The sequence below is a fragment of the Pseudogymnoascus verrucosus genome (assembly GCF_001662655.1).
Source record: "Pseudogymnoascus verrucosus strain UAMH 10579 unplaced genomic scaffold scaffold_18, whole genome shotgun sequence".
In the NCBI taxonomy this organism is placed as follows: Eukaryota; Fungi; Ascomycota; class Leotiomycetes; order Thelebolales; family Thelebolaceae; genus Pseudogymnoascus; species Pseudogymnoascus verrucosus.
Genome location: NW_017263669.1, coordinates 385,060 through 401,829, shown reverse-complemented (window position 1 = coordinate 401,829; position 16,770 = coordinate 385,060). Strand labels below are relative to the sequence as shown.

The following is a 16,770-nucleotide window of genomic DNA, read 5'->3' as shown; positions in this document are numbered from 1 at the left end:
AGGGTGATGGGGGAGTGATGGGAGAGAAAGGAAAGAGTGAGGAAAGAGAACAATGGGCACCACAGTACTACTACACTTCCTTCCCATACATACAAAGAGCGTGGGATGAGTGGGAAGTGGGAAACGAATGAACGGATACTTTCCCACACTACCACTTTTAGGTAGACGGGAAAGTCTCTTGTTGTCTTAGTCTTCGTTTGCCTTAGTTCCCATTGTGCTGTCTCTCTCGTTGCCATTGTACTCACTTATTCCCTTCTCTCGCGTCTCTCTCTCCTGCTGATCACACACTTAGTCCCATTCTAAGGGTTTCTCGTTTCCATTAGTTAGTCCCCTTTGTCCTACTCCGTCCCTCATCGCCCTTAGCCTCTCCCGCTGATCACACTTAGTCCCATTCTCTAAGGGTCTCTCGTTTCCATTAGCCTCTCTCGCTATCCCTACTACCATCATGATCCCCGATCACTGTGCTTAGTGGCAGTAGCAGTAGCAGATCATCCCATCTCCAGCTCTAAACCCGCGTCTCCGTCAGTCAGTCAGCCAATCCCTGTCTGTCGGTACTAGAGTATCATCGCGTCGGGCGGGTGATGTGATGTGATACCGTATAGAGGCATGGTCGAGTGGATGTGGAAGTGCAGGCGGAAGTGAGGGATTAAGGTACACGGCACTGCAGAGAAGACGACAACGGGCGCAGATAGTCGTCAGTTGGTAGTAGAGCAGTAGAGCAGTCAACCGGTGGAGCCAGTCGAGCCAGTCCTGTTGTTTGCGTGCACTGTGCATGCTCATCCCCTTTCCCTTCTCAACTCACCTCACCATCCCCGCCGTCTCAACCAATCTGTCCGAGTCCGACTCTGCCGTCCGGTCGGTCAGGGTCTAGCCTAACCGGTGTGCATCCCCCCCAGTCTCCCTCCCCTCTCCCACAGTCTCACACTCCTCTCACCAACATCTCCTCTTACCTAACCCCCTCCCCCTCCCCCTCCTCCCCCCACCCCCGGCGCCTCAGCTTCTTCTCAGCCTCGAACCGGTGTGCAGGGGTATCGGTCTAGGTTCGACACCACGTCCCCATCGAGCCATGCACGCCTGTCGACCCTAGTAACTGTCCGTGCCCTCACTGACTTTGATGGATGAGGGTTAGTGCGTGTGTCTGCCTCATGGGTGCCTCACGACTTTGCCTTGGGGGATGAGTGAGAGTACGAGGATCGATGGTGATGGTGGTGGTGGTGGTGGATTTTACGTGACGACGGGGGTGGAACTAAGGATGCACGACTTCTGGGAGGAGAAGGGGACTTGGAGGCGTAACCCTTATGATGTACCGTACTGTGTTGATGTTCACATTGTTCGCACTGTTCACGCCCCTACAGTACGGAAGTTGAGGATCCATGTATGTATCTGAATGAACTACGGGAATAGTGGGATACTTGACTTGACTTGTCTTGGGTTTGGATTGATGATGATTCCCCCATCAACAGACTGGACACACTAGACACACTGGGCACACTACACACAATGGACACAATGGGCACAATGGACACTGATACCCTTGCTGTCCGCCTTGTTGCCTCGCTCGAGATAGTGGGAGTGGAATGAGAGTTGGAGTTGGAGTTGGAGTGGTACTTGTTATTTGTACGTGAGTGCCTGCACCATTTAAGTACCTTTCCCCCCTCGTTCGCTCCTTCCTCCCACCTCCTCCACTTCCCTCCACCTCCCTCCATACATCCTATCCTATCCTATCCTATCTATCCGTTCTTTCTCCGTCATCTCCGTCGTCTACCCTCTACCCTCTACATCCGATGCCAACATCATCCCAATCACCACCACCACACCACACCACACAAATACATAGTACTGTTATGTACAGACCAGCAGTGCATGCAGTAGTACTTCCATTTCCACTCACTCCCATCCCATCCACCAACCCACCATCCCCAATCCACTCACCATCCCCTTCCACAACCCCCCCCCCCCTTCCCCCTCTCCACTTCAAATCCTTCGCGCATTCCCATCCCTACCATGCCCAATCACACCCTACCAGCTCCACAACCGTGAGGCTCTGCTCTAATCTACGCATCTTTCCACCCATCCACCAATTCAGACACCGGGGGGTCCACCGCCCAACTGCCCACCCCACCCACCGACCCTCGCGCCGCCCCGCCGTCCCTGTCCTGCCCAGGATATGTGAGAAAACAAGCAAGAGGAATTAGAGACCATCCTGACCGGCCGGCCCATGAAGAAACACAACAACGACCGCTGTAAACGCCATGCCCACCCACGCGGGACACGGCACAGCTTCCCAGCATACTCTATCCTCCATTGACATGCAGGGATACTTGGGGGGTACATACACTCATGTGCATGCATGCGTTCTTTGGTGGGTGCCTTTCTTTCCCTTATGTCCTCTCTCTCTCTCTCTCACTTGCCCTCCATGGCTCTACACCTCTCTCTCTTCCTTTAAATCTCCCCCCTCCTCCTCCTTCCTCCTCTTCCCTTCTTTTTTTTTTTGCTCTTCTTCCTTCTTCTCACTATTATCATTCAACCTTAACCAACACCAACACCAACACGCAACAACACGCATGTAAAGTGGCTAGCTAAGCCTCTTTCACCCATCACGCCTACACTCCGCCTTGGCCGCCCACAGTCAGTCCGTGACGTCTGATTCCCCCCATCCACCGTCTGCCCGGCGAGGCGAAGCAACATCCCTCCCGCCCTCGTTCCCAATCCAGCTCCCACACTGGCCGACGCCCTGTCAACCACCCAACACGACGTCACAAAGCTCACCAACAGCCGTCCGTCTATATCATCACTCTCATCCCGAGCCTTCCCTCTCTTCCCAACAGGCGCCCCTTCCAGGCTCCTACCCACCTACCTACCTGCCATGGATTACCAGCCCCAAACCCCATGGGAACGTTCCCAGATATTTGCCTATAACAACAGTATGATGGCCTCCCAGGTCGATCAGCAAGAGGCTTCCTATCCCGTGGACCCCATCAACTGGATTACCAACCTGGAGCCCGTTCCCGTCCCGCGCGGCCGCTCCCACCCGGATTCCCAGCAACAGGAGTGGGCTCAGCAGACCCTCGAGCAGTCAAAGGCCTCCTCCTTCGGCAATATGCAGAACCGCCAGAACCAGAACCAACAGTACTCTTACCAAGAGGCCCACCAGAACACTTACCCGGCGCCCCAGCAGCTACACACTTCCAACCTCCCCTATGGATCTTCGTCGGCGTCGTTCAACCACTGGGCCCCATCTCCCGGCGCCGATTCTCGCGATAGCAGCGCGCTGAGCCCACAGAGCGAGCGCGATTATCGCCAGGACATCTCTCTCGTCTCGTCTCCCTACGCCGCACATGCTCTCACGCGCTCACACTCCGGTATCAGCTCTCTCAGTCATGAAGCTGAGTACTATGGTGGTGGCGGACAGCAGTTTCAACAGCAGACGATTCCCAATATGTCCCTGATCCACCCCGAATTGGACGAGGACCCAACATTCAGAGGGCGAGAGGAGATGTTCATGGACCACGACTCCGGCGAACAAGACACCTCCACTTCCATGACCACCACCCTCGCCCCCCGCCCACCACCACACTCACACAACCAATTCCTCCACCCGCACCTCTCCCCCGCGCCCTCCATCCACAGCCACCACTCCCCGGCCCTCTCATACACAACCCCCAACCCGCCCGCCCCCCGCCTCACCCCCCACCAATCCCCAATGGAAGTCGACGACGCAGACCTAGACGCAGCATTCGATCTCGACTCCCCCGTCCCCGCCAACGATGACACAGACACAGACGGTACATGGACCCCGCACGCGGCGCGTCGTCTCACCCGCGTCTCTCGCGCCCCGCGACGACGCGGAAGTCGACGCACTGCTGCTTCTGCTGCTGCTCCGACGACGGCGAGGGTGCTGCAGCCGACTTCCGGGTCTGGCGTGACGAAGCGGGGGCGGTCTAATCCCCACCACCCGTCTTCCTCCTCTGCAGGGCGCACGACTGCGAATGCAAACCCGACGTTCCCGTGTACTTTTGAGTGGGCGGGGTGTACATCCGCGTTCGCGTCGAAGAATGAGTGGAAGAGGCATGTGGCTAGTAAACATACATGTTTCTTCTACTGGGAGTGCCGCGTCGGTTCATGTTCTGCCCCGGGGCAGTCGGGGAAGTTTAATCGCAAGGACCTGTTCGCGCAGCATCTGAGACGTATGCACGCACCTCCCTCTTCCACCGCCAAATCCGGCCCGGGGAAAGACGCCTGGGAGAGACGACTAGCTGAGTTACTCGAGGAGGGGAAGAAAAAGGGGAGAGCGCAGATCATGAAGACGCACTGTCCCGTTTCCGGGTGCACAGCCGGGTGGGAGGGACCGAGGGCGTGGGATGAACGGATGGAACATGTTGCGAGGCATTGGGAGAATGTTAAGGGAAGGGGGGGGGAGGGGTGGTGTGAGAGTGGGGGTGGGGTGTTGGAGTGGGCGGAACGGGAGGGGGTGGTGACGAGGGCGGAGGGGAGTGCGGGGGGGTGGGTGTTGGGGGAGGGGGTAGGGGAGGTGGATGCTGTTGGGGAGGAGGAGTAGGGGGGTGTATACAGGTGGATGGATGGGTATCTGGTCACTCATCTGCCAACAGACGATCTCAGGCACTATCACGCACGATCACGCACTACCACGCACCAACGGCCTTCTGCATCGCATCGCATCGCTTCGCATCACTTTACGACCCGATCATACTTTTCATGCGCCTCAGCTTTGAGACGGATGGTTCGCTTGTTATGTTATATACGACCTCGCCTTTCTTACTTTGTATTTTTCCTTTCGTCATTCGTCACATTTGTCATTTGTTTTTTATTTTCTTTTGTCGTTGTTTTTGGGATTTGGATTTTGGGTTCTGGGTTTCGGGAGATGGATGATGGGACGATACGTTTTTTACAGACCCCCCCCCCCACCAGCTCTTACGTTGGCGTGAGGGCATCTGTACATCCCCCCCCCCGAGGGAAGGGGCCGGATGATGGTGATGATGATTATGGATATGGATATGGGTATGGATATGGGTATGGGTATGCATGACGGATATCATGATGCGACAGCGATTTTTTATAGAACGGATGGGTATTGGATGGGACATTGGTATTGGTATGGGACATTGGTATGGGGGACACATGGATTGGGAATTATTATAGACAGGTTGGGAACGGACGGTGCCACTAGGAAAACTCCTGGGGCAAAACAAACAAAGGATAGACTTGTTTTTTTACTGATTTTTGTAATTTTGATTAGGAGATACCCCATCATTTGAAATATAATTTTTTTTATATAATTAATTGTTTGTCTTATCATCTGTTGGAATCAGTGTGCAGCGAATCGTGACTCGGCATGATTCGCCCCGAATCAGACTCGAATCATGATCTGATTCGCGCTATTTCTTAATGATTCGAATCATGATTCGGCCAGTATTTGAATGATTCGAATACTTGCCAAGACATATAATATGTCCAAGCGTCTAGCTGTGAAGGCTTGTCGCCGTCCTTAATATATAGCTTTTTAGATTAACATTTAATACAATTAATACAATCATTGTTATTATGAGTGATTCCGAGCTGTATGATGTTCCTAAGGATCTTGATGATTATGTCGCCGATGAAGATAACAGTAATGCGAGTGTATTGTTAACGATGAGGATGTCGAAGATATAAGTCAAGATATAGGTTAGGCATAGTCAAATATTTTTCGTAGTTTTCAATATTCCATACACTCTATTTCAGCCTCAAAGATTCGAATCATGACTCGAATCAGATTCGAGTCATGATTCGGCGAATACCTCAAAAATATGAATGATTCGGCGGATCGCCGAATAGTATTCGGGGGGTGATTTGCCGCACACTGGTTGGAATGTTTTGTGAGAAAAATGTCTTTCGTCGTCACACACATTGGGGGCTTTTTTATCATTTCACTTCACTTGATATCTTTTCTTTTCACTTGCAAATGGCTTATGGTATAATAACATGATATAAAATAGTGAAACAAATAACTCCTATCTATCTAACAGCTCAAAGAAGAGACGAGGCGTTTACATACCCTGCTGTCCTGAGTTTCCCTACTGCCCTACGTTTCCCTGCTGCCCTGTGTTTCCCTATTGCCCTGAGTTTCCCTGCTGCCCCGCACCCCAATGCCCATGCTGCTGTTGCTGCTTCTCCTGCCCGTTTTATAGCTGTTGCTGTAGCTGTTGTAGCTATTGTTGCTGGTATTGCTGGTATTGCTGGTATTGCTGGTATTGCTGGTATTGCTGGTATTGGTGTTGTTGCTGTTGCTGTTGTTGATATTCCTGCTGCTGCTATAGCTGTAGTAGTTGTTGTTGATATTGGTGTTGTTGTTGTTGCTGTTGCAGTCGCTCCTCCAGTATCTGTTGCTGTAACTGTTGCTCCTCCTGTATCTGTTGCTCTTCCCGTGTAAGTAGTCGGAAGGGTGAGTTTCGTTGAGGTTGCTGTCCTCCCTGAGCTAGACGTCTCATCTGAGCTTGAAATCCTCCCTGAACATGAGACCCCCCCTGAACCGGAAATCCTCCCTGAGCCTGAAACCCCCCCTGAGGTTGCTGTCCTCCCTGAGCTTGGAGTCTTCCCCGAGCTAGGAATCTCATCTGGGCTTGAAATCCGCCTGGGAGTTGAGACGCAGCATGAGCGGGGAATCCACCCGGAGCCTGGAACCCTCCCTGGGGCTGCTGTCCTCCCTGCGCCTGAAATCCGCCATGGGGTTGCTGTCTTCCCTGGGCCACAAATCCCATATGAGCCTGAGATCCTCCCTGAACCTGAGACCCAATCTGAGCGGGAAATCCTCCCCGCGACTGAAATCCCCCCTCAGGTTGAAATCCTCCTTGAGTTTGAGGACCTCCCTGGGGCTGGGGTCCTCCCTGAGGCTGAGAACCACCCAGAGTCCCACCTTGATTCCCTCCCTGCTGGCCCCCACCCTGCGCTGGCCCCTGAGGATCCTGACCACTACCACCACCACCACCACCACCACCACCACTCTGTGCATTCCCACCCTGTGCATTCTCGCCCTCAGTTGGGGGATCAGGCTTCTCCGGCGCGGGCGCAAACTCAATCTGTCTCGCATCATTAATCCTACCACAACACATGTCAGCCAAAAATGCATTCTCACTTCCCTCCCTCTCACCCCCCCTCCCGAAAAACGAAACGACCACATACCGGCAATACTTATTCGGCAAATCAAAACACGACAAGAACAATCTCGGCCGATGAACCTTCAACTCCTCAGTCTGCTGGTAATTATTATATATCTCCCTCAGCTCCCTCGGCCAAATCTTCCGCTTCGCTTGCTGGTCCTCGTGGTACCGGTGCATGAAGAGGTAGATGGCCGTCTGCTGCTCGTCGGTCATGCGCCTGTCGAGGCGTTCGCGGGTGTAGGTGTGTTTGTAGCTGAATATGATTTGGCGGACGTTGTTTACCATCGCGACACTACACACAGACACATAAACTCGTTAGCCTAAAACACACACAGCACGCAAAGTCGCAGCAGTTGACCAAAGGAAACGACACGGAAGAGAGAAGAGGATGGGGACAATCTATCATCTATCAACTCACGAGAAATAGTCCGGCAACAGCTGCAGCAGCGCCAGCTCCCACCATGTCTGATTATCAGCCAAGCGACCGCGCGTGTGCACCACGAACGCGTAGTCGTCCTGGTATACCCCGTTCCCCTCAAAAGCGATGTTGATCGTGTCCCGCACAATGTCGTTGGGTAGGATGGTCCCGATGTCGGTGGTTTCGGCGGCGGCTACGCTGTATTTCAGGACGGCGTCGAGCATCTTGATGAAGTAGGTGGGGGCGGACCATTGGAGGCAGCCGATGGGGCCGGTTCTGGTAGGGGGTTGTGTGTTAGTTTTTTCTGGCTCTCCGTCTACCCTCGCTCCTGACTGATGGGAATTACTCACGTCCAACAGGCATTGAAATACGTAAGACAAATCGACCTGAAATTCGCGACGCTGAGGTCGAGGCCATCCTCGTCCACCATGGTGTGGAATTGGTGAACGAGCCTCATCTCATCATGCCAGGTCACGGACTTGGGATTCATGTGGTCTGGACAGCGGAAGATATACCTCCTCACCAGATCTATCATGCGGAGGAGATCTGGTTGTGACAGGGTCGGTTCGGGATACGACGGGCGCGCAACCGGTGGCTCACTGGGTGGGATGGCCTCCCAACCCGAGGTGAGGGAATGGACCACCTTGGACTCTGCATTCCAGCTGTGGACATGAAATTAGCTTTCAGACGCCTATGCTACTTTGGATTTTGTTTGGGGATGGAGAGATGTACCTCAGCATCGCATCGGCCGAATTGCACATGCGCAGAAAGATCTTCCAATCCTCGAAAGTGATAATCACCCCCGAAGATTCTTTAACTAAATGGTATAGGTGGAACCACAGACCGTCTTCTGTACAAGTTGCTACGATGTGGAGGCCGAGGGAGTTGCGGAAGTATTTGAGGTATGAGGCGATCTTGTTGGCTGAAACTACGTCGCTTGCTCTGATTTCCATGCGAGGTTCGTCGGGTAGCTCGTAGTCTGAAGTTGGGGTGGGGGGGTCGCGGGGTTCTCGAGCTGGAGCTGGGGCTGGAGCTTGGGGCGGGACTTCCTGCCCCTCTGGTCCTGCCGTTGGTGGCTGCCCTTCGACTTGGGGCCCGCCTTGGGCCTGTTCTGTTCCCTGCGCTTGCGGGACACCTGGTTCTTGAGGTCCGCTCGGTTCCTGGTGAGTTTGCTGGCCCATTCCGGGCTGTATTGGAAGGAAACCGCCATTGGGACCCGGACCATATCCTTCGTTCATTACCTGGCCGAGCCTTTCTCGAGCAAGTCTGTGTAAAGTTCTGCGTATATTTAGAGTCGTCGCCACCATTTGTTCCCCAGGGGACATGTCAAGCCTGATTTTAACGTCGGGGCGTATCGCTACATCTTTTATACAAGTTACAGGTGGAATATTTCCCGTATTTCCACCTCGTTCCCAAAACACATGTTGTTCAGCTAGGGGATCATCTGGAATCAATGCGTCTCCTCCGTACCGGCGAACATGATAGTCCCAGAAATCGCCGTGTAGAAACAATCGCATCCATTCGAGGGATACTAACTTCCGAACATTTGTGTGCGGCTCCAACGCTTTTCCGGGAGGCAAGTACCTGGTGTCCTCGTAGTCTCTGTGAGTCCCAGGATAAGGAAAGCTCTCGTCATACACCAGCAGCGGCAGGCCATTGTTGGACATAATTAGGCGATGGTGGGACTTGAGGACCTAGTTGGACAATATGAGTTAGAAGTGTGATTGGATATTTTTTGCAGACAACGGGATAGGGATGGGGTTTTGGCGGATTATTACGTTGTTTTCCAGAGAATGGCCCCTATATAACGTCAGAAAAGGGGCACAACAGAGGTGCGGTCGACATACACTTCATTCCACCCCTCGTCTGCAAAGTAGGGTTCTGAAAGGGCTCTGTTCATCATTCGTCGCCTCGGATCGATACGTTTTTCATAATGCATAACTGCCGCGTGCTGTTTGCAGGCAAAGTCAGCGAAAACAATCCCCGCTTATCCCTCGTACGAAGAGGAGTCAAATCCATAACGATCGCAGCATACTTACGGAAATTTCATGGGCAAGGGTTCTCGCAGCAAAATTAATCATCACGATCCTTTCTGGTTCCTTTTCTTCGGGTTAGCAGGATTCATTCCACGAACGAAAAGGAAATTATACCGTCAAATCGGGTTTAAGAAGTGGACTGATCAACTCCTTAGCAAGAGTTACGGAACTTTTTCCAGGCCCTCCACATGTAACCGTTATACCCCACCAGTGGTGATCTTGTGGACCGCCATCCGAGCAGTCGCGATACATAGATCTAAAACAAAAGAACCACTTGCCAGCCATCTCCCTTAAAAGATCTTTTACTGGAACTTTTTTCTTATGGATTTGTTCCGGTGTTCGCATCTTGAAGAATAAATTCTCCGCCCCAGGAATATGTGGACTTGGCTCTGTTCTCTTGTTATCAGAACCCGCATCGCTCAGCAACGCGTCCCACCTTCGAAATGTTTATCAGCTCATCTGTGACTTCAAATCCCGCGCATACAACACTGTACGTACCACGGCCAAAGATCTGAGTTATCCAAGTAAAGAGTGGTTAGTTGTAAAATAGGCTTAAGTGCCTTCCAAACGATTGGGTTGTCGGCCTGTATCACACTTAGTATTGGAAATAACGGTTTTCAGCTAACAGCGACACACTCACTATCATGAAGCTATCGTGTCCATCGCCTGTCAACGGCGGTGGATAGCTCTTGAAACACCCATTTAGCGTCTCCCACTGAGGTCCGTCAATGAGTGGATGTATTTTATTGTCAAGTTCATACTTCAGCCAATGGTCAGCAAAATCAGCATCGGCAGTTGGTATATATGCTCTCAAGGCCCTCGTCCATTCCATTGGGAACCCCCCATTAATCATTTTCTGATAATCTGCTATTGCGTGTTTCCAATTTCTCCGCCTCCCTGAGTCATCTGACCTGTGGGGGCTGACGGGAGTACGGCCGCTCTTGTAGCCTTGGAGTGCGTTGACAATATCAGGCCTGGACATATCCTTAAAAACTCCGTACTTCTGGGCAAATCTTGTAGGTGGCCGTCTGGGCCTAGTCGGATCCTTGGTCGCCATTGTGAAAATCGGTATTGAGTATCACAAAATGGGTGCAAATAGGTAAAGAGGAAAATTTTCGCGGCCAACGTGCGGACTCTCTTATCAATATATCGCTGCTAAGTGACCCTCATGAAGGTTAAAGCAAAGCCACTTCGTTGTCGATATCACATTGAAAGAAACAAATCGGCCGGCCGCGCAAATGCGTTTGGAATGGTCTTGTTCCCTTTCTCTTGTTTCGTCAAAGAACACTATTCCCTCGAGCAACATTGTTAACCACTGCAAACGGAAAAACTTTCTTTGAAAGAACAGGACAAGGGATTTCTAAATTTGCTGTTGATACACGCGCGTATAGATGGGAATATATCATAAGTGGTCTCTGCTAACTCAACCCAAACAGAAGGAGAATTTCTCGCCAACGCCGCATTCGCTCTTTAAATTACATTTTGTTCATAGCTGCATCCAAGCTTTATCACGCACTTACCGGAAGACTAGGGTGCGGCCAATGGCGTGTTGAAAGGCGTTGTTGTATCCCACCGTCGATGAACAGTTGCTCTCCTGGTATTTATCTTCCGCTTGCGGTAATAGTTGTATAATTTGCTGGATTCGATTCGCATTCTGGAGAGGGTTAGGTGAAAGCTCAACTTGATCAAAGATGGAAGGAAACATACCGACGGATGTGTAGAAAGCCATTCGGGAGGCGTTTCTTTGTCTAGCCTCTCCATTCTCTCCCACAACCCTACCGCCTCCTTGGGATCATAACAAGCTGCCGCCATAAGCATGAGGCCGATATGATCTGCCTCACTCTCCTGCTCTCTGGAGGAAACTCTCATAATTCCAAGGTCGAGCATCATGCTCCCTAAAAATCGCCCTAATCCCATTGTAACTCCAGTATAATCGAGATACATGAGCCCCCAAACTATCGGCTGGAGCAATGCCATCTGGCTCATCTTTTCTGCCGCGTGCTGCGCCATGTTGTGTGCAATTTCGTGGCCCATAACCGCCGCCAGCCCGTCGTTGTTCTTGCAAACGGGAAATATTCCACTGTAGACGAAGACTTTGCCTCCCGGGAGAACAAAAGCGTTTGCTTGATCTGACACCAGCATCGTCAGCCATTGCATACCAAACCTGACATATATATGTACTTACGCGGATCCTCAATGACGTGCACCGTCCATCCGTCGCCCTTCTTGCTATCACTTTGTCCCGTGCCCAAGTCTCCCGCCTCTATCAACCGCGCAAGCACCGTCTTCACCCTCTTAACTCTGGAATCGGATTCCGGTAGTACCTTGCCCTTTCTCGCCTCCTCAGAGAGGATCTGGTTATACGCCAACCTTCCCTGCTCCTCAGCACTGCCTTCGCTGTAGCAGTTAAACCTCCGCCGCCCTGACACCGGAACCGTCTCGATGTTCATGAAGTAGAATATAGTAACCCCACCCGCGGCGAGGATCGCAAAGCCCCTGAACTGCCCCGAGGCGAACAATCTCCGCACTTGCTCGGGGGTGATGAGGGGGCGCGCATTGTGCGGCTCGATGCGTCGGAAAATTTGGCGGCGGCGTGTGTTGAAGGATTCGTGGAAGGCTCGCTGCTGTTGCCGGCTACCTGTCGAGCTAGGTCCGCCTCTTACATTTCGCCATGTTTCGAAACTGGGTCTTGTGAAGCTTCGAGTGTTGACGCGTGGGAGGAGGCTGCCACGAGGCTGAAGGACTTCCGCGAGCTCCGCGCAGATAGCAAACTTTTTTGTAGCTGCTATAGGGCGCAGAAGCTTAGAGAAGAGCATCATGATCCGAGGTGGTCAGGGTATGCTACTCTGGCTAGGCAGCGGCTCGTGTTCATAAGCTGCCCATCGTTGTTGTGTGTATCTTGTCAGAATTGTCAAAATTGTCGCGGGGTTTTCGGCGTCATCATCGTGACCTAGCGGATAAGCTCGGGTCCCACATCTGACACATTCATGGGCTACAGCCAAGCTTCAACACCACCACCATTGCATTGTACGCACTGTCAACACAGCAAAAAGAGTACGAAATTATTTTGAGATATTTCTGTTATCTATACAAGATAGTGGAGAGCTACGAGGCGAATATCGCACCGGCAATCTAATGGCCTCTCACGGTGGCTACCAAGCTTCACCCTTAAACGCCCTGAGCATGACGCCCCCGTTTTTTGTGGCCCCTGAATGCCTCCTGGCCAAAACCACAACCAGTCAGTGCCTACCAGTTCAGACTCATACATCACTTCTCCTCATCAACATGAATCTCAAACGTTCCCTTCTTTCCAGAATATTTCGCCAACGGCTGGGTGCTCGGGTACTCGCTGGGCGTGCTACTCGTATCACTCACTGCGTCTTCATCGTCATCTGAGAACGCCCTAGCCTCGATATTATTGTCGTCCTCCTCTTCCATCTTAACTTGATCGGCCGTTAATTCGTTGACGCCTTCCCAGTCTTCCTCCTCATGCTGGTAAGCCTGGTCCGTATCCGACATATAATCTTCATTATTGTTGTCATCGGTCTCAAATTCATCCGTAGGGCTGTCTTCGTTGCCGATGTCGATGCCCCAGTCATTCGGGACGTTGCTCATAGACCGTCTATCGTTATAAATATAAGGTGCATTGCTGTGAGGTGTAGCATACGCGAATGGCGTCATCCCTCTCTTATGCTCTCGCTCCTCCTCAAAGACGTAAGGGCTAGGGGGCTCGGCGCTCCAGCGAGGGGTGTCACGCGGACGGTTGGGTGATTGAGTACGCTGGCGCTTCGCCGAGAAGCTATAGGAGTGTCTCGGGGCGAAAGGGGAGGGCGAGTGGGTCACTCGCTCATGTTGAAGCTCGAAAGACGTAATACGGCGTTTGCCTTGGCTCCCCGGTGAGGGTCGGAAGTTGATCGGGACAGTGATTGGCATGGATGTTGTACGGCCATGGATCGGGCGGGCTAAATTGCGTTCGGTGAGTGGCGATATAGGCTGTCCAAAGGCCTCGGAGGCAGGTGTGCGCGACCGAAGTGGAGGCGAGTACTCAGAAGACGATGTACTAGAAGTTGGGGAAGCTTGACCCTCATCGGATTCTGGTGCTGTAATGATGGCGAGAGACAGCTGCTGTGTGGTAACGGTTTGATGAACAACCGGTCCATCTAGCCTTTCGTCCCAGTGCCAGTGTGGCTCATGGATTTGGATTTGGCTGGGCTTGAAGCTACTGCTTGCTTGAAAGCCATCGTCGCTGCTTGCTGCGGAATTGCTTCCCTCGTTGAATAGAGGCAGATGCCTAATCTTCTGCCATGTCCAACCCGCGGATCCGTTTTGAACATAGCCGTCTTTATTTGTTATGTAAAGGCGCCTTATATTAGACTGTTGCATAGATACTTCCGCGAGGAAGGATGCAGTCCACAGTGTTGGCGTCAGCATCTCGGAGGTTTCTAAGAATCGCAGTTGCGAGTCCTTGTGTAATTTCCGCAATGGGATCCATGATGTACCAAGAGCTTCGCGGTACCGCCGAAGAGGTTTCGGGATTTTCGAGGGTGAGCTGATACCAGAAGACATAGTTTGAAGTATATCTTCAAATGCTTCAAACATGGCAAACTGAACGTGCTGGGCATCCGGGCCTTTAACATGGATTGTCCTCACAAGGCCTCTGCTGCGCAGTCGCTTGTCGACCACACTCTCTATGCCGCAAGCCCTTGCCGAGAAAACAGTTGATGTTGGCTGGGATTTTTCTAGTATGTGCTCCCAGGAGTTTTCTGTGGCCGCCTTGCTGAAAAACCGTTGAGACAGTGCTCCCATTAACATATGGGGAGATGATGTGTCTTGCGTACTCCAGGCATTTCTTTGCGTGGGGTTGCCCGTTCGAGACCATACTCGATTCATGTCAAGTCCGTATGGTAGAAATATGACCTCAAACTCCCATGGATTGGTCGCCGACGGAGGCATGGCGTTATCAAGATCACCTAGGCGAAACTCCAAGGCCTCGATACGTGAGTCAATCCGGGAATACATTTCCGCGTGGCCCGTAGAGGTCATCACGGTCGAATTATCCGACGTCACTGACCCATTGCCACGGCCAGCAAGACCAAGTTCCTGGAATCGCTTGGTAGAGAGAGCCTTCTCGATACGGTCCATCCGGCACTCTATTTTCTCATGCTTATGGCTAAGCAAGTCGCAGTCACAGTCACAATTCCCAGCGTCGGTTGGAGCTGCACAGCTATGGGTAGCATTCTCCAAGTGATCAAGACGGTCTTCATGGTTCTGCAAAGTGTCTTTCAATGTTGGCTTAACCGCATAATGTTTGTGAATATCCGAAACGTATGGTAAAATTTGATGGAAATTGGGAGTAGAATTGACAACATCCATCTCGGACTGGGCTACGACAGACGTGAGGCGTTCGTCGTTTTCGTTTGTGGAGACCAATAGGTCCATTCCCTGAGACGATGGTTTCTGACCCAGGTTTGTCTGCGATGCGCCGCTCTTCTCGGTCTCCACTGTCATAAGCTTGTCATGAAATTCGGCATTCTCTAGGTATCCAGATAAAGGCGATGCAGCATCGGTTAGGCTTTCGTTATATGAGCCGGCCTGGATGGGGTGAGGAATCCAGTCATGTATCAATCCAGTGCTCGCTCTGAGCTCCTCGCGAGATGCTGCCGATCTAAACGAAAGCGGTGCTCCCACAAGAGCACTCAAGTTCATATTTGAGGACAGCAAACACTGCGATGGAATAGGAGGGAGCCCAGTATCCTGGGGAATGAAGTTCGGTCCGGGGGTTCCTGTATCACTTCTTGGAGGGCCGGTCTCGGTGTCCACGCCAGGAGTTGGCAGTTGCTTCCCGGCTTGTGTCCCATTATTGAAGCTCACTGGGGCTGCTCGTTGCAAAGAGATACTTGGGGCTTTAGGAGGGTCCCTGTACGTGCTCGGGAGCGACGAGTCGCCTCCGTGTGAGGTTTGTCGAGATCGGATAGGCATCAGAGCGACTTCATCCGCCGGCTTTCCAACTTCATGGAAACATGCATGGTGCTCGCACATGCACCAACCCACCTTCTCAACCTCGAGTTCTCCATCCGCATTTATCGACCCGGCCGAGTATTCCGACCGGTCGCAAAAGCGCTGACAACCGCATTTTGCGTTATTGCCAATGCTCAGGTTTGTATAATTGCAAGCGCCCGTGGGCAGCTTTTGTGACGGCTGCCTGGCGGCAGGTCTATCGCCATAACGGCTATTCAAGAGTGGAGTATTGGCAATGTGGGCAGAGTGAGCCATCGGCAAGTCAAGTTTCGAAAGTGCTATGCATCGAAGACGATAAAGCCGCCGGTGGGTTGAGCGACGACGGCGGTGCTTGAGCTTCGATATATATAATTAATCTTCGGCGCCTTGGTAAAACTAAATCATGAATAATGCGCTCTTAACGAGAGATCGAAACTCGGCCGCGCAAGGCTATCGTGGGAGATGTTGTCGCGCTCGGAATTCATCGAGGGTTGGGAGGATTTCAGTACACTGAAGGGGGGTTGCCCTCACGGTAAGGATGGGGCCGCCTAATTGACAACTTTTCAACTTGGGATACTAACAGGTATATAGAAATATGAACATGGACACACTTGACTGAATGAAATATACTTTGAGTTGAAGGGACGACAAACGCAAGAGGAAAAAGGACCAAGGCACGAGCAAGCAGGCGCACGTACGTACACAGCCTGATCGTGGGGTCAGCCGAAAGGTGTGGAGAAAATATATTTAAGGAAGGAGAACGGCGAAATGAAACAGAAGCCACACAAGTACTTGGTGGCTTCGGTTGAGCACAGCAGTAGTTAGCATGGTATGCACTGGACGTATTGGACGTATGCACAGCCATGGGCTGTATGACTCCTCGAATCAACCTTGTCAGCTGTAGTAGTCCGGTCAGGTTACCTACCAAACCCGATAGAGCAACATAAAATCCCCTCCATGGGGACGAAGTTCGCAATGGTTTGCATCATATCTCCAGCCAAACAGCTGCTCACTTACTGTGGACTGGGAGGATTGGACAATGTGGCACATCCAAATTCTCCTGGCGCAGGTGCCTGGAGCCAGTGACGCCGGGGCAACTCGAGGCGTCCATAGCCGCCTCAGCGTTGTCGAATCATAAACGCCTTGCGGTGTCGCAAACACG

The 16,770-nt window shown here is 52.1% G+C and overlaps 4 protein-coding genes across 4 annotated transcripts; 1 reads left to right on the top strand and 3 right to left on the bottom strand.

Annotated features, from left to right (window-relative positions):
• The first annotated feature begins 1,963 nt into the window (after positions 1–1,963).
• VE01_04743 (uncharacterized protein) lies at positions 1,964–5,295 on the top strand. Its single transcript, XM_018274211.2, has one exon. The coding sequence runs from the start codon at positions 2,867–2,869 to the stop codon at positions 4,556–4,558; it is 1,692 nt and encodes a 563-aa protein (XP_018130899.1). The 5' UTR covers positions 1,964–2,866; the 3' UTR covers positions 4,559–5,295.
• Positions 5,296–6,248: 953 nt separating this feature from the next.
• Positions 6,249–10,668, bottom strand: VE01_04742 (uncharacterized protein; the record flags this gene model as incomplete). The annotated part of the gene is made up of 11 exons (XM_018274210.2): positions 6,249–7,095; positions 7,180–7,449; positions 7,576–7,851; positions 7,926–8,237; positions 8,308–9,269; positions 9,354–9,375; positions 9,423–9,526; positions 9,615–9,674; positions 9,726–10,047; positions 10,110–10,195; positions 10,252–10,668. The coding sequence occupies 11 exons, from the start codon at positions 10,666–10,668 to the stop codon at positions 6,312–6,314; spliced, it is 3,615 nt and encodes a 1,204-aa protein (XP_018130898.1). The 3' UTR covers positions 6,249–6,311.
• Positions 10,669–11,127: 459 nt separating this feature from the next.
• VE01_04741 (uncharacterized protein) lies at positions 11,128–12,427 on the bottom strand (the record flags this gene model as incomplete). Its single annotated transcript, XM_018274209.1, has 3 exons — positions 11,128–11,265; positions 11,319–11,740; positions 11,797–12,427. 3 exons carry the CDS (start codon positions 12,425–12,427, stop codon positions 11,128–11,130), a joined length of 1,191 nt encoding a protein of 396 aa, XP_018130901.1.
• A 62-nt stretch (positions 12,428–12,489) lies between these two features.
• VE01_04740 (uncharacterized protein) lies at positions 12,490–16,489 on the bottom strand. The gene has a single exon (XM_018274208.2). The coding sequence runs from the start codon at positions 15,882–15,884 to the stop codon at positions 12,879–12,881; it is 3,006 nt and encodes a 1,001-aa protein (XP_018130900.1). The 5' UTR covers positions 15,885–16,489; the 3' UTR covers positions 12,490–12,878.
• Between the last annotated feature and the right edge of the window lie 281 nt (positions 16,490–16,770).

What these genes read in the sequence shown, in the direction of transcription:
- VE01_04743 (XM_018274211.2), top strand. Translation starts at nt 2,867, where the DNA reads ATGGATTACCAGCCCCAAACCCCATGGGAACGTTCCCAGATATTTGCC.
- VE01_04740 (XM_018274208.2), bottom strand. Translation starts at nt 15,884, where the DNA reads ATGGCTCACTCTGCCCACATTGCCAATACTCCACTCTTGAATAGCCGT.